Source organism: Mandrillus leucophaeus, unplaced genomic scaffold (genome assembly GCF_000951045.1).
Source record: "Mandrillus leucophaeus isolate KB7577 unplaced genomic scaffold, Mleu.le_1.0 Scaffold745, whole genome shotgun sequence".
NCBI lineage: Eukaryota > Metazoa > Chordata > Mammalia > Primates > Cercopithecidae > Mandrillus > Mandrillus leucophaeus.
In genome coordinates this window covers 678,004-693,981 of record NW_012108086.1, presented here as the reverse complement: position 1 = coordinate 693,981, position 15,978 = coordinate 678,004, and the positions used below count along the sequence as shown (strand labels likewise).

The 15,978-nt window shown below is 37.6% G+C and overlaps 1 protein-coding gene across 5 annotated transcripts in view; it reads right to left on the bottom strand.

The window, feature by feature from the left end:
• ROBO2 (roundabout, axon guidance receptor, homolog 2 (Drosophila)) overlaps positions 1–15,972 on the bottom strand; it is a 625,987-nt gene extending 610,015 nt beyond the window's left edge. For all 5 annotated transcript variants that reach the window (XM_011966113.1, XM_011966115.1, XM_011966117.1 and 2 more), the window contains exon 1: positions 15,158–15,972. In XM_011966113.1, the coding sequence (XP_011821503.1) occupies positions 15,158–15,218 (61 nt within the window). In that variant the 5' untranslated portion in view covers positions 15,219–15,972. The remainder of the gene's footprint in view (positions 1–15,157) is intronic.
• Positions 15,973–15,978: the final 6 nt, after the last annotated feature.

The window sequence follows — 15,978 nt, the reverse complement described above, 5'->3', positions numbered from 1 at the left end:
TATGGTGTCTTCTTATAAGTAAAAAACACTGCATGAATTAAGAGAGTAATAATAAGCAGTAGGATCTTTCATTTACTAACATATGTCATTTTTGTCTTTAATTTGTTGTCTAATCCTAGTGAATCTCATCAAACAATATTAAGTTTTTATAAACTCTACCAAGTTTGCTAACTACTGCCTCCCTTAACAAACGGTGGTGGGGGGACAAGTTTCTACACAAATGGATCAAGAAAGGATGACTTCATCAAAGAAAGTCTTAGCGACATTAGAGAAAAAAGCTGGGAAACAGAGTGGTGGATCTTTGTAGTCATCATCCCTTCCTCGTATTGTGAGGACTTTATCTTGTTGTAACTTGTTTAGACTGAGTGTGGTTTCACAAAGCTGCAACTCAGATATTTCAGGCCTTCCTATGATCTAATGTTTTCCCACGGAAGGACATTTGTTTCTTTGTGTGGGATAAATACCTCCACACTATGTCCTAAATCCTCTCTCAAAAGACATTACTGGTATTGTGTAGTCATTTGTAAGGACCGTTCAACTTCTCTGTTTATCTTTTCAATTTAATGCATTTCACAACTACTTAAAAAGTTTCGTTTTATGACAATCACCAATTGGCCAAAGTTCACCTTATAAACATTCTTTTGGTTAACTTAATTTTACTTTTCAAACTTAAAATTAGAAGCGAAAAAGTAAGAAATCATCTAGTAGTTATATAAATTTACAGTAATAAACCAATCAGGAATGGGTGTAATAAAGTTAGCCTCTGGCTTTGATTAGTTCCTCAGGGTCCAAAAATATAGTTTTGTTACATTTATATCGCACAAGTTATAATTCAGTCCAATTCACGTAAATTTATATGTGGATATATTATACTTAAATGAGTCTTCCAAATGTATATTTTTCTCTAACTCTTTCTAACCTTCACGTGGAATCATACTGAAGGTATGCAAAGATCCTGTGACAGGATGACGTGTTAGAAAATCAAAGGAAAAAGGAGAATGAGTCTACCTTGTTTTTTTTGCAGCACCTGTATTTCTATGATAAATTCCTCATGAGATTCTGTATAGTTCTAGTCATTTCTACGTGCCTTTCCAGCAAAGTAGTCCCCACTGAGTTCACAGATGATTATGACAATGAAAACCCTTTTGTCAATACAGTATGCAATTTACTGGCCTAATCACAAAACCAGTAGAATGGATTTTATATGGACACCTCTAATATCAAGACCATTCCTTATAATATTTATATGCCCTTTGTTACAAAATGAATACTGGATGCAGAAGGGTTTGATGCAAGTGGAAACATGCAGTGGAAGTTGAATAAAAGAAAATCTTTAAAAAATTAACTGTAAAAGTGTAAAAGTTGTGAATAGAAACCATAGAAGGGTGAGTTCCAAATGAATAGATTTTGTATCTGGTATTTTTTTTGTTAAGAAGAATGAATGCTTCTCTACTTATTGTTGTACCATAATTCCACAATTAACACATAGGGACTTTATTATGAGGGTTCTAATCTCATTACCGATGAATTACACATTAACCAAGTTTTACACACACACACACACACACACACACACACACATACGAGACTTTGTAGAGTTCAGGCTCCTCTCCGTCACTGGCTACAGTGACATTATGGCACGATGCCCATCTGCTTTCAAATGCTGGCTATGAGGTAGCCCCGCAACATTGATGGTAATGTAAAACTGACAAAATAAAACCAATTAGAAGCCCTAGGAATTGGCCTCCATTACCTCTCACTGCCCATCTTAACTTGTTTTCACTTCTGTTTTACTGAGATGCTGACTCCATTCTATTTCTATCACTCTCTTAATCAGGAGGAAAAAAACCCGGCAATTTCTGTCTGAGGACTAGGGAAAAGGAACCAACACATAATTGTGCAGCAAGCAGAGAATCTCACTTGTGCAACCTTCTCTAGGTCTTTATCGTCAGACCTGGTATCCTTAGTAACCAGGAACACGGTAAATGCAACACACTTCGTCTGAAGAGCCATTGTCTATGCTTCCCTACTCCAGACAACACTTTCTTCTACTGGAGGGAAGACCCTTGACTTCCACAGAAAATACTACTCTTGAATGTATCTGGGGTGGGATGGCATACGTTGTATGGGTTTCCGCATACAAGTTGTCTATTAAAGAACAAGTTAATTCACCCAACCTTAATTAAGCCCTAATATGTGTAATACAGTACATATAAAATGAACTAAAACACAAACATGGGCTGTGCTGTGTACTGACAGATGGTAGAAATTTCTCTCAGAAGGCTTTGCGAATTTGGTCTTGGTTTTGAAGATGCTGTATTCACTCTAAAAAAGGAACTATTTGAACTTTTCAACGGAAAATCCTTCTCTAGTGTTAAGTAGACGAGCATCTTCCTAAAGAATCTCTCTTTGTACTAACCCTTGTTTCTATTCTGCCAAAATCTCTCTCATGTTCTGGCAATGAAGTACAAAATGAAAGAAGTATTTCAATTGCTTTTAAGCCACATTCATCGAAAGAGAATCTCCCTAGTCAGTGATGCAATACTCCCTAAATGGGCACTATAATCGCATGACCTTTAAACTGGGATATAACACTCCTAATCTAAATCACATTCTCTCCTTGCCCCCACTCCTGTACTTATCCCCAGGGCCCTTTCAGTGTTATTGCTTTGCTGGCTTCTCCCTCTAGTTAGATTTCTAGATTTCTGATTATTTCCCTGAAGAATTAGTTTACATTTATATACCAAATAAAGCATTAGTTTTTACTCCACTAATATTTTCTGCTGCCTAAATTTTCGTGTATCATTATATGTGGTTTCAGGGACAGGGAGGGGAGGTTCTGATGGTATTCCAACGTTGAGGTTTGTAATTTGTTTATCATTTCCCTTTTAAATCACTAATAAAGATGTTAAATCAGACCTCACTTAAAGCTGATCTCTAGACATCACCCACCAAATCGTTACATTTTTATCTCTGATTGCCTTTGGGTATTACCCACTCTTAACAAGACATTTCACTTCCAGACAGTGAAAACAGGTTACAGGAAGCATCACACAGTCTTTAAATTGTTGTTTGTTCTCATATTCAGACAAAAGTAAAGGGTTTTGAATGAGCATGAGTACATATAGAAGGAGCAGACTAAGCTGTTATATAAAAAATAAGTTTAAAATGTAATGAATAATAGAATGATTTTTTAAAAACAAAGACATGGCTTTATTTACTGTCTAAATATCAACAGCCTGTTTAATGTTGGAATCATGCTGAAAAACAGCATGGCAAAGCATCACCTTGGATTTTCTAGCTGCCCCACTCAGGCCAGCAAAACCAGAAGCTTTTCTATCTATGCACCTCAGATGGTTGACAAATTTAATAAACCTTGAGCAATTTTATTTGAACTGTGCCATGTACATAATGAAATCGAAAGATAAAAGGAGACATAATGAGGATTATAATATCATTTTTAATCCCTAATGCTGAATAAGCCTATAGACATAAACATACAGGCACACATATATAAGTAACAACTTCTTCGTAATTCACAGACTGTCCCTTCTATCCAAGTGCTTATGGAAAACCAACACCTGCCACCCTTAACACTTTCTCATTAGCTGCTTCTGTCAACTCTCAAGAGTATTGCAATTAGTTCTTTTATCAAACAAACAAAAATGCTGTTTGGCTGTTGCCACATAGGTCTGCCTCGATAACATTCTGAATATGATCATTGACATCACGCTCTTAGTTTGATGTCATCATAAACACTGCCAGAATATAAGAATGGCTAACTGATTTTTTTCAGTGTTCATTTGGGATATTATGAGCGCTTCAATTTTATTTGACAGGAGCCACAATTAACAGTTTCATGAAAAACTAGCTTTTAAAAAAGACCCTTGCAGGTATTGACATTTTAGCAATTTCTTTGTCAAAAGCTTTGACAATATGTAAGATCTAATTTGCAAAATAGCCAAAGTAGTATGAAGACCTTCCTTGTCTGCCTTTTCCCCCCTTCAAAACAGAAGGTATTAATCACCCGATCTCAAAGGCAGCTGACTGATGCTATTCACTGAGTAGAGCATTCTCACTAATGTGGCCCCATGAATAACTCTCAAGGCTTTTATTATTGCTCTGAGTGGACTCTCAGCAGCACAGCCTCTCTTTAGCAACCCTCATCCCCTCAGGCTCCAAAAGGATTATAGATAATGGCTGAAAGAAAGCATCATTGGTAAAAACAAAAGTTTTTAAAGGGGAAAAAAATGGGAGCAAAGTGGACATATTGGAGACAAGTCATGATTCATGGCCTGTACTGTGTTCTGCCTCTTTCTCTTACTCAATACACTCTTTAGTTTTACTGCTGGATAAGAAGGGACTAAACCAGTGCACTTCTCCTAGCAACCAATATCAGTCAGCAAAGAAGGCATGTCATCTGCTCAAAGAGAAAACGGAAGAATCTGGGGTCATACAAAGCAGACACATGTTCTTTTGCATTTGATCCCAAATTGATTATCAAAAAGGATTCAGTAAATGCTAAATAATTCTGTTTTATGTGAATGTTAACAATCCATAGAACTAAATATCAGCGTGTCCGCTTGCTATATAGTTGAGTGTCAAATGCTAATCCAACCCACTTCATTCAAATGTTCAGTTTTTCACTTTTCCAACACACTCTTTCGTCCCCTCCCCTTATGGAGATTGCCCCTCCCAGGTATATCCTTGCACCTCCTAGACCATTTCAAATGCAAAGATTAGGCATCACCTCCTATAGAGACCCATGTTTGGAAGGCTTAGAATTGAATCCTGATAGAGATAAACAATACAAGCAATTTCCTGGTCATTTTATTTGCATGTCATGTTTAGCCGCTGCTTCAAAAGATAGAAACTGCTTTCTGAAAAGAAATGTTGAATAAATTTGGAATTTAAATTTATCATGATGAGACACATTTACTGAGAGCCTCAAAAATCTGGAGAGTTTCATAAGACCCAGGCGATGAACATCCCAGGTGCTACAGTTCAACAGGAAAGTGCAATGAGAATGCACAGCCTGGAAAGGGTTCTGAAAATGAAAGTTGGCCGTTGGATTGTGAGCAGAGTGCAGGCACCAAACAACTCAGTTCATTCACATCTTATTGCCATGTGTATAGGGAGGTGGGAGGCAAGGGGGTAAGGCTGTATTTGCCCAAAATCTGTACCCACATGTTGTACATATTTTTCTGATTCTTTTTTCTTTCATTTTTGTATTAAAAGTTGACATTATTCAGGCTTTCAAATCACAAAGGCGGGACTGAAACTCTTAAAAACATACTTAGCTACGAAATTACTTACATGTTTTATGATAGCTAGTGAGGAATAACCCAGTTAAATCTGGTTTTGGGCAGACAAGGAGGCCTCAAACCTCAACTGAATGACAACTTGATTTGTGAGTGCAGGGTTCATATGCCCACTGATGATTTTTTTTTTTTTTTTTTTTTTTTTGAGACAGGGTCTCCCTCTGTCACCCTGGCTGGAATGCAGTGGTGTACTCACAGCTCACTGCAGCCTTGACCTCCCAGACACAAGCGATCCTTCTACCTCAGCCTCCCAAGTAGCTGGGACTCCTGTAGGTGAGCACCACTGTGTCCGACTAATTTTTTTTTTCTTTTTCTTTTTTTTTTTTTTTTTTTTTGCAGAGATAGGGTTTCACTATGTTGCCCAGGCTTATCTCAAATTCATGGGCTCAAGAGATCCTCCCAGTCTCCCAAAGTACTGAGATTACAGGCATGAGCTGCGCTGTGTGGCCTGAAATATTTTTTTCATTATTATTGTTTAACTCTTGAAATTATGTGAAAACAATTGCAATGCAAAAAAAAAAAAAATGTTTTGAGACCACCACACTAAATGTTCTAACTCTTCATACTCAATTATGCATGGGGGAAAGAAAAAAAAACAAAAAAACACAAAAACAAACACTGAGAATGTTGTACCTGGCATTTTCTTTTCTTTAATGAAAGCAAGTTTATTACAGTAGTAAAAAAACAGAAATGGCATTTTATTTTTAAAAGGTTGCACTTCTCCTACTCAGTTTCGACTCTAACTCATGATAGAGATAGGGATAAGGGGCACTAAAACAATTGGCCTTTGGGTAATAGTTTGCTGTTGCTGGTATTCAAAGTATTTAGAATACACAAGCAGTTATATACCTAAGATGAGGAAGGTGAAATGTCATCTCTAATTTGATGGAACAATAATAAGCTTGGTTTTCAATAACTGTACTGTTATTTGGCAATGCATTAAAATTTACTTTATAATAGAGAGATAAAACACAAGAGTGCCTGTTGCTAGATTCATTCTAAATTTCCCTTGATTTACTCTAACCCTGAAAACTATATTCTATAATCATCGGATATATCTAAATAAGTTTAATCATATTCTAGCATTTGCTAGTATTTGGAAATACATGTATTACAAAACTTTAAACTATGACTCTAACCTTGATTTATAAAAACTTATAAACTTTCCTTTATAATGAATAACACTTAAGTTTTTTGGAAAGTCAAAAGTTCTCCCTTTTTGAATCATACTTATGAACATTTTAATTGGTTATAAGTGTTGCAGAGGTTTTGGGCAAATCCCTTAAATTCCAGTCTGGTTTCAACTGGGTGTTCCTTGTTTAAACTTGAAAAGCCTTACAGTGGGATAGCTGAGTTTTATTCCATGTTCTCCAGCTCATTTCCAAAAGGCTTGGAACCAAACTCTAGGGAAAGAGATCCCTCATCAATCCTTACAACAGAAATTAAAAAGTGGCTGTTAACCCCCTCTGCTGAGCTGAAACTCCCATGTTGCATATGGCTCTAGGTACAGGGTCATTAAGTAAGCACACTGACCTAAGACGATTGTCCGCTTAGAATTAAATTTTTAAAATTCCATTTATTGATAAGGAAAGCCTAAGTCCCACCGGTCATTAATGAATGAGAGTGGATGTGGATCATAAGACGAGTGAATTTTGGCTGTCGTGCATATCCATAGCCATATCACTGAACCCACAACAAAACACAGATATGCTACATGCATATTAGACAATAGATTGTTATTGTTTTTAAAGATGGATGTTTATGGTTTTGGATAATTCTTTACAAGGCTAAATTCATGTGAATGTGTGTGTGGAGATGGGGCCTATGTCACCCAGGCTGAAGTGCCGTGCTGTGATCACGGCTCACTGCGGCCTCAACCTCCTGGGCTCAAGGAATGCTCTCATCTCAGCCTCCCAAGTATCTGAGGCCACAGGTGGACACCACCATGCCCAGCTAATTTTTTTCTTTTTTGTAGAGACAGGTTTCATTATGTTGCCCAGGCTGGTCTCAAACACCTAGGCTCAAGCGATCCTTCAGCCTCAGCCTCCCAAAGTGCTGGGATTACAGGTGTGAGCCACCGTGCCGAGCCCAGGCTAAAATTTCTTCTTTAAAGGTTCTCAAATATAACAATAGATGTTAGAACATTAAACAGAAGTACTTGGAGTAATAGAACCTAAGGTTGATGGAGACCTTGGAAATTATACAGTCAAATGAAATCATTTTTGGTAAGGTTCTAAGGATATACAATTAACAATCTACTAGGGAAGCTAACAGTGCAGTCCAGAGCTTCTGGTCACCAAAGGTATGTCACTTCCACAGTAGTAATGATACTGTTTTATTCAGCCTATCCTTTCTGATATACATAACTACTCATTGCGCACAAGTAATTAATGGATAATTATAAAAAGTTATTAGATTCAATGTCTTATATTAAATGAAGAAAAGCTAAGTGGGCTATCTAGAAAAAGAATTAGTGAGCGGATACCAAACGTTAATTTTTACTTAGGTCTTCTGTTCCAGAAGAGTTTGTTTAGTTTGTCTTACATAAGATTTATCTCCATGGTACATTATATCAAAGCACCAGGTAAAAATTATCCAGGATGAAATGTAAATCAGTCAACATGAACCAAAATGCAGGCTTCTACAAGCATGGTCTACTTGCCAACAAATTGCCATTTGTATGATACCTCTCTTGTTGACTCTCTTCATTCATAGCACCATTCACTTGGGAATCATGTTTGTTTTGTAATCAGCTTATGATATAATGGGAAGACTCATGTCACAGCACATTTGTCACAGGTGTGTAGGTGAGTCCACCGATAAGTCCCCTTAAGTGTCAACAAAAAGTCTAATCAGTCACCGGAAGACTCACGGCTGAAAAATCTTATTAAAATTGTCCTAACATGCACCCCAATTATAGTCCATAATTAGTCTGATAGCGAAGTTCTCTTCTAGTTATTTTTCTTGTTCATACTAGGCAGGGAATAATAATCTAATAAAAATACTCCCAATAATAACAATAAGTTACGTTTAAGTGGCACTTATAAAGTACCAGTCACCGTTCACGGCATCATATATATCTTTATACACATCTTTATTTTGTGTATATATATTTATTTGTACATATTGCTATACGTATTTTTTGAGACAGAGTTTTGCTCGTTGCCCAGGCTGGAGTGTAATGGCGCAATTTTGGCTCACTGCAACCTCCGCCTCCTGAATTCAAATGATTCTCCTGTCTCAGCCTCCCGAGTAGCTGGGATTACAGGCGCCCACCACCATGCCTGGCCAATTTTTGTATTTTTTAACAAAATTTGTAAAGAGAGGGGTTTCCTCATGTTGGCCAGGCTGGTCTTGAATTCCTGACCTCAGGTGATCCACCCACCTTGGCCTCCCAAAGTGTTGAGATTACAGGCATGAGCCACCGCACCCAGCCTATATATCGTTATATTTTAAAAAATATTTTATTTCTCATTATAACTGTATGAGATATACATTATTACCATGCCTATTTTACAGATAAGGGCACTGAGGCATAAAAAGGTTAAATTACTTGTTCATATTCATTCAGTAGTGTTTGCTCAGTAGTCTTTCAATAACTATCTTATCCTTCTTCCCTACAGGCAAACTATGTTGCAATCAATCTAAACTTCTTGCCTTTTCCTTAGCACCCCTTTGTCATCTTCATGCCATTTTTCTGGTTACTTCTTTTCCTGGAATTCAATTTCCAATCCTTTTGCCCACCGAAATCCCACTGTTCCTCTAAGGCCCAGGTTAAGAGACCCTTTTGGTGTTGACCCTTCCCAGATTGTACCAGCTGGAAATCACCTATTCCTTATCCGAGTTCCCAAGACTATACTGTGTACACCTTCAAACTTCTTATCAAACGCTACTTTTTGTTCTAGTCACTTGAACATTTAGTACCTTCCCGACTAAGTCATGATTTCCTTGAATGTGGGAACATTGTAACAGGTCAGTATGTTCTTCACAGAGCCAAGCAAGTTATGTTGTCAATATGCATGTGTTGAATCAAATGAATAACCTAAACATATTCAAGCTAATTTTCTCATGGACTCTTCAGAAAATAGCTGGTCATTTTCAGTAACAAGAGCCTGGAATTCCTGTTAAGGAGTTCCAGGGCTGAGAATCCAGAAACAGTCTCTCATAGGCAGAAGCATGGTACAGAGATGCAGCATCCCTGGAGTTTCTGCTCTACCACTAAGCAGCAGTGGGATCTGTGACGAGACACATAAAATCTCTAAGCTTCAGTTCTCCATGTGCCCAACCAATAAGACAATTGTGCTGTATAGCTGCAAATATTTATAATAGCTCCTAGATGCTATCATTCTATGATTTATATTTAGTACTGCTGAGATCTCTGCTAAAAGTGACAAGTTCAACTGAAGTACTATCTTTGTAAAATTTTACGTGGCAACTGAGGAAGACTTAGAAGACAACAATCATTGAAGGGATTAGAAATCAGGACTACTGGGGATTTGAGACAGAGTATTATAATATAAAATGGTTTCACTTCAAAACATCATATCCAACTCATAAGGCCCTTCAACTCTTTCTTTCCATGATCAATGAAAAGAAAATATGTACCTCATACATTGCTAATGGGAATATAAAGTAGCACAGTTGCTTTGGAAGATAGTCTCGCTCACCTCAAAAGGTGAAACACAGACTAAACATACGACCCAGCATTTCCACCCCAGATTAAATGAAGACATATGTTTCCATGCAAGTTAGTACATGGATGTTAAAAGCAGCAACATCTATAATAGCCAAACACAGAAACAGCTTAAATGTTCATCAACTAGTAAACCAAAGGATAAATGATACGGAATATTATTTGGCAATAAAAAGGAAAGAGGTACTGATACATGCTATGACATGGATGACCCTTGAAAACATTATGCTAAAGGAAAAAAGCTAGTCACAAAATAACATCATATATGGTATGATTGCATTTATATAAAATGTACAGAAAAGACAAATCCATAGAGATAGAAGTAAAGGGGTGGTTTCTTGTGGTTGGTAGAGAGATGGTGGAACAAGGTACATAGTTTCTTTCTTGGGTAATTAAAAACATTTTAAAGTTAGATTGTAGTGACGGTTGTACAATTCTGAGAACAAGTTGAATACAAGTTGTGAGAACAAGTGAAGAATGTTTCCTCATTGGGGGTCACGAAAAAGTCTATGACTGGTGGAAGCCATTTACTGCGATGGGAATGGCTAGAAAGAGAAGATTCTGTCTTAGCCTTGAGTTTTGTGTATTCTCATTGGACATGAAGCAAAGCCGTCGAGTAGTCAGGTGAGTATGTCAAGCACTGATGCAAGCACTGGAGATACAACAGAATATGAAACGGCCAAGTTATGTGCTTATGGATCTTATATCCCTCCATGCAGTGATTAGGGCAATTTTAGATTATCAAACCAAACATGTATTTAAAACTCATGTGATAGATGAAAGATCCTAAGGACTAGCTGCAAATGGCGGAGAAAACATTAAGGATGGAGGCCTCCATTACTCCCACACTGTTTTGAGTCAGGTATTTTGGGTAAGCATGCTACCCTAGTTGCTATATTATGCTTCTATCATTGTATAACACACTGCTAAAACATTAATAGAGTTGATGAGTATTTATTTTTAAAAAAGAGTTTATAATCATTCCTTCATTCTTTATATAGTATTTTTTCAAAAGAAGAAGAAAAGCAGTATCCACACCGATGTATTGATTTAGGTTGACAGATCTATACCTGGAGACACTGTAAGAAACACAGCAACACTTTTCTTTAGAAATAAATCTGTAAAATGGCACTTCATAAATCACTGTTTGCTTAAACTCAGATCTGAAAACTTTTACTTATCTAAACTAGAAAATGATAGGATCTATGCAATGCATTTTGCATAAAGTTATATATAGTATTGTGGGGGAAAAGTGAGAAAGTCAAAACCCCAATTGGATATACCTAAAGGTAAAATATTATTCTCATTTTTCCTTTAAATACAGATTTTCTAAATTATCACTCAAGAAACACGCTCACGTATCTTCTTCACTCTTCAAATGTTTCTCTAATTCCTTTCATTAGATCCAAAAAAGAAAAAAAGAGGAAGAGAATAAGAAGATAAGGAAAGAAACGATGAATGAGAAGAAGAAAGAGAAGGAGAGGAGAAGGAGGGAAAAAAGGAGGAAACGGAGAAATAGTAAATAAGATGATAATCTTTTTTTCTGATACTCTTCGAAAACAAATTGCACATGGGAAGTAAATGTACCTCCTGGAGACCGCCGGAACTATTTCAGCAGATATTACTAGGCACACACACATATCCCACCTACGTCAGCTCCCTTCGTTGCTATATATGCATCCCAATTTATACAATGTGCTTACATGCCTATATTTTGATTGTCAAACATGCTATTTTATACAAGCTGCTCAGTGGTGAGAAGGCCAGAACTGCTCTTTTTATATAATCATTACTTTTTTTTTTTTTTTAATGATATTCTTGCTTAATGTTCTAAGAAATCCTTTTGGTTTGTGGCCCACATGTTGCATAGCATGAAAGGTTATTCAAACAAAGCCAATCCAAGTGGCACCACGGCATAGCTTCGAGAACACATTCCAGGTGACTTGCACACAACTGACGTTCTGAAATAGACTACATATGGCTATGATAATAAGCCCATTACTGAAAAAAAGCACTTTAGCAACATGTATAAACCTCTATGAGATTATACATCTGCATTATGCACATACATTATCTTTATTATATTTATCTCCCCTAATATCATGTAGGCCACTTTCACTTAAGAATAAAGGGTAAAGATGAAAAAAACATTCTCATTTTAAAACACCTTTCCACAAGTATTGTAAAACTATCAGATTGATACAATATATGGGATATAGATGTAAGTTAAAAGTCTTGCCATAGTTCATATTAATTCCCCATGAATGACTGCAAAACCCTATTCTTATTCAAAAATAAAGAAAAGCTGGAAAATAAAGGCTAACCTTAACATACATTCTCCTATATGATCATACAGAAAAGTCTAGATGTGATTAATCTGCATCAATAAGAAAACCATTATTTACATCCCAAATAGAAAAGTTTATCTACAGTTCTCAACCAACTTAATATTTGCTCTCTATGGATTGCTACAGGGACACGATACTGTGAAAAATTATAAACAATATTAGCACATAGCTTCTATGAGGTGGCAAAACTCTAACATTTTTCATATACTATAAAAATGCACATACAAATAACCCACCAAGCAAATATCAATGCAAATCTATGTATCATTTGTCACTGAATAAAATTAATATCTGTGTCTAGCACAAGGAGGATCAGTATATCTTTGAAATGGTACAAGCTTCTCTACATTTGAAATTCATGTGGAGACTAAGCACACACCTCTAAGAAGAATAAGTGAATAGAAATCATAGAATCCTGGAAGAGTGACAAAGCTGAGAGATCCTACAAACCAGCCTCTTCACTATATACGTGAACACTGAGTCTCACAGTGTTGAAACAGCCTAGAGGGCAGTGTTGTCCACATCCCAAATTTTCAACCATCCCCATGGAGAAACTGTCATTCTGAAGTATCCAAAGGCAATCCAATGTCAAACGTATGATTTACATACTAATTTAGTAAGAGTGTCCAGGGTTTCCTTTGCTATTGACACAGCAGATGCTAAATACAAAACTAGTTTCACACACAAAAAATTTAACATTGCCTTTTCAGTCTCAATTCCTCAATTTTGGCATTTTTCACTACATTACTATGAATTCTGCTGCATAACTGTGGCCCAGACAGAAACTGCCCCCTTATCCTATAATGTTAAATCAGAACAAAGGTTCTAGGTTGTCTTTGGGGGCAGGAGAAGGGTGGTGTGGGAGAGAAGGAAGGAGAGAAGGAAGGAAAGAAGGGAGAGAGGAATAAAAGAGAGAGAAAGAAGGGAGGGAGAAATGAAAGGAGGGAGGGAGGGAAAGCAGACAGAAATGATGACTTGCTACTGCTGTTCCAGCAAGCTGGTTAATTGCATTTGTTTCATATATCTCCAAACACCCTGGTATATTAATTACATTCTGTAACACCAAGCTCTTTTGATTTCCTCTGTCACTTCCACTGAGCAATTTAATTGTATTCCTCCTAGCAACACACTGATTTAAAAATACATATATAAAAAAACCCTTGATGATAATTCTGTAGTCTAATGTATAGTTTATACATGCATTTCTGTTATGGAGATATGTAAATTCATGATTTATGAGGACATATTCTTTAAAAAGTTATACCAAAGTCTTCTTATCATGAAAATCAAACACACCTGGGACAAACAGGTAAACCTATTTTGTTTTGGTAATGTACATGTATTTTAATGTACTGAAAATACATGAAAAATGATTACAGATGTTGCCATAGTATAATTCACAATAATTAAACCCTGAACGTCTACGGCTTAGACTGGGAAAAGAGAGAAGCAGTGCACACACATGCATCCCTCCCCTACTATCGCTGGGGGGCAAAGGTACTCATGTAGTCCATGATTGAAAACAGCCACTTGACAGTAGGTAAACTCATCTGTATTGCCTCATGTTTATAGAAAGCCTTCCTTTTTGAGTCCAATACATTGGGGTCTACGCAGCAGTTAGCTGCCAGGAACAAAGTTAGCTACCACAGATGGGCAAAAATAGGCAGTGTCCCAAATAATGAATTCATCCACAATGCAAATGCTGGAGGAAAGTTTATGTGGCATCAAGCTATTGTGATGGCTCGAACAGTTGGACTAATACACTTTAGGTTCTTTACAAGTACAGTAAGTAATTAAAAACCTAAAGTACTGCAATCCAGTTAGGAAAAAAAAAATATCTAGTATTCCTCTATACCAATTCTTTCCATCGATATAAAAATTAAAGCCTCTAGAAGGTTAATAGCAAATATTCTTTGAACTTTTTCTTTTGAATACAAACCAAAAAGCATGTTAACGATTATTTCCACTCTTCATTCAAAAGAGCCACAAAAAAGGATTTTGCAATAGTCGCACAAGAAATTGACATCCTGTGAAAATATCCCAGTAAGCCAAATCGGAACAAAAGACAAGGGAATCAGAGGCAGAATGCTGTGGGCTTGACAGACTGACTCAACCTAGAGGGAGACACCTACAGCACCTGTTTAAGGCCCCCGTTGTGTTTGCCACTGCGGACTGAGCTAAGTGTCCCACTCCTGTGGCCAGCCCATAGCTGATGCTTCCTCGTTCGTTCGTGGAGCCTCGCCCAGTCTTACTTTTGACAGTTTTCTCCCTAGGATCTAAATTCTTCCTTCTGATTTAACGCCAGGAGAGCATTCACTGGAACACAGGTGATACACACTGATCTCAGTCTCCAATTCCTAACCCATTGAACCTTCCTTTGAGTGTCTGTGACTGTATTTCTTCACTTGAATGTCTAAGCCAAAGTTCAGACACAAGAGCAAACATCAGAGAGCAGGCACAATAGCATTAGGCTCTTTCAGGAGATGTACTGTAATATTTCTTTTCCTAAGAAAACTGGGAAAGCCTCATTTATTACCCAACTCCTTAATTAATTAAGTAAATTACAACAACAAGAACAACAATAGGTGACTACCAACATGTTCCACTTGCAGCAGTTTAGAAACAAAAGACTTAAAGAAAATCTCTGCCCCCAAGGAGCCCGTGCCTGGCCAAAACGGACAGACAGACATACTGTCATTTCATCTATAACCCACATCAAATTCTAAAAGGAATGGTTTTGGGGGATTGGGGGGTGGGGGGGCGCAAAAAAAAAGATAAAAGCATTTTTAACTTACCATCAACCCGAACATATAAAAATCCACAGAGCATTAGTTGTGTAAACATCAGCAGACTCATTTTGACATATTAAAAAGGATCCAGGTTGTTTAAGAAACCAATCCCAGAGAGCAAAAGTACAAAAATAAGTATCAAAAAAAGAGGTAGGTCCAAAGTTTAGACTTTCCTAGATACTAATTAAAGTCAAGAAGAGCAAATCGCAAGATCAGAAGGGGCCGGTGGAGAGGTCTTGAACGGGGCACGTTTAGATCCATCCAAATTAACAGAGGGCACTTCGAAGGCTGCTGTATTTCCAACACTCTGTCTGGCTTCCTAAATTCCCGCAAACGCAGCCCAGCCAGAGGGATGATTCAAGTGTGTCTAACCCTCTCTCCTTAGGCTCCACTGCAATCCAAAGCCAAGTTCTTTCTTCAGAAGTCAAGATGATGAAGGGGGAGGAAAAGACCTAATTCCTAGAAAGTGTTCCACAAACTTGCCAGCACGCTGCCGAAAAACCATGGGCCTGCCTACTGGTTTTCTGTCCCCCGGATTCCTTCTCCGTAGCAATCCACGTCCGGAGTTATTTTTTAATATGTATCTATTTTTACTTAACTTCCATAATGAGGATGTGTCAAAGCAACACTTTGCAGGCGGGCAGACTTGGCGGGCCTCTCTCTCCTTTGCAGCCTGGTGGCCTCCCTCCACCTCTCTCGTTTCCAAAAGAGAGGCAAAGGGAAATCAGGACGATTCGGGTGGAGAATCCGAACTCCTACGTGGTGGGGCTGCGGGAGGAGGCGGGGAGGGAGCGAGCGAGGGAAGCAGCGAGCGAGGGAGGGAGGGG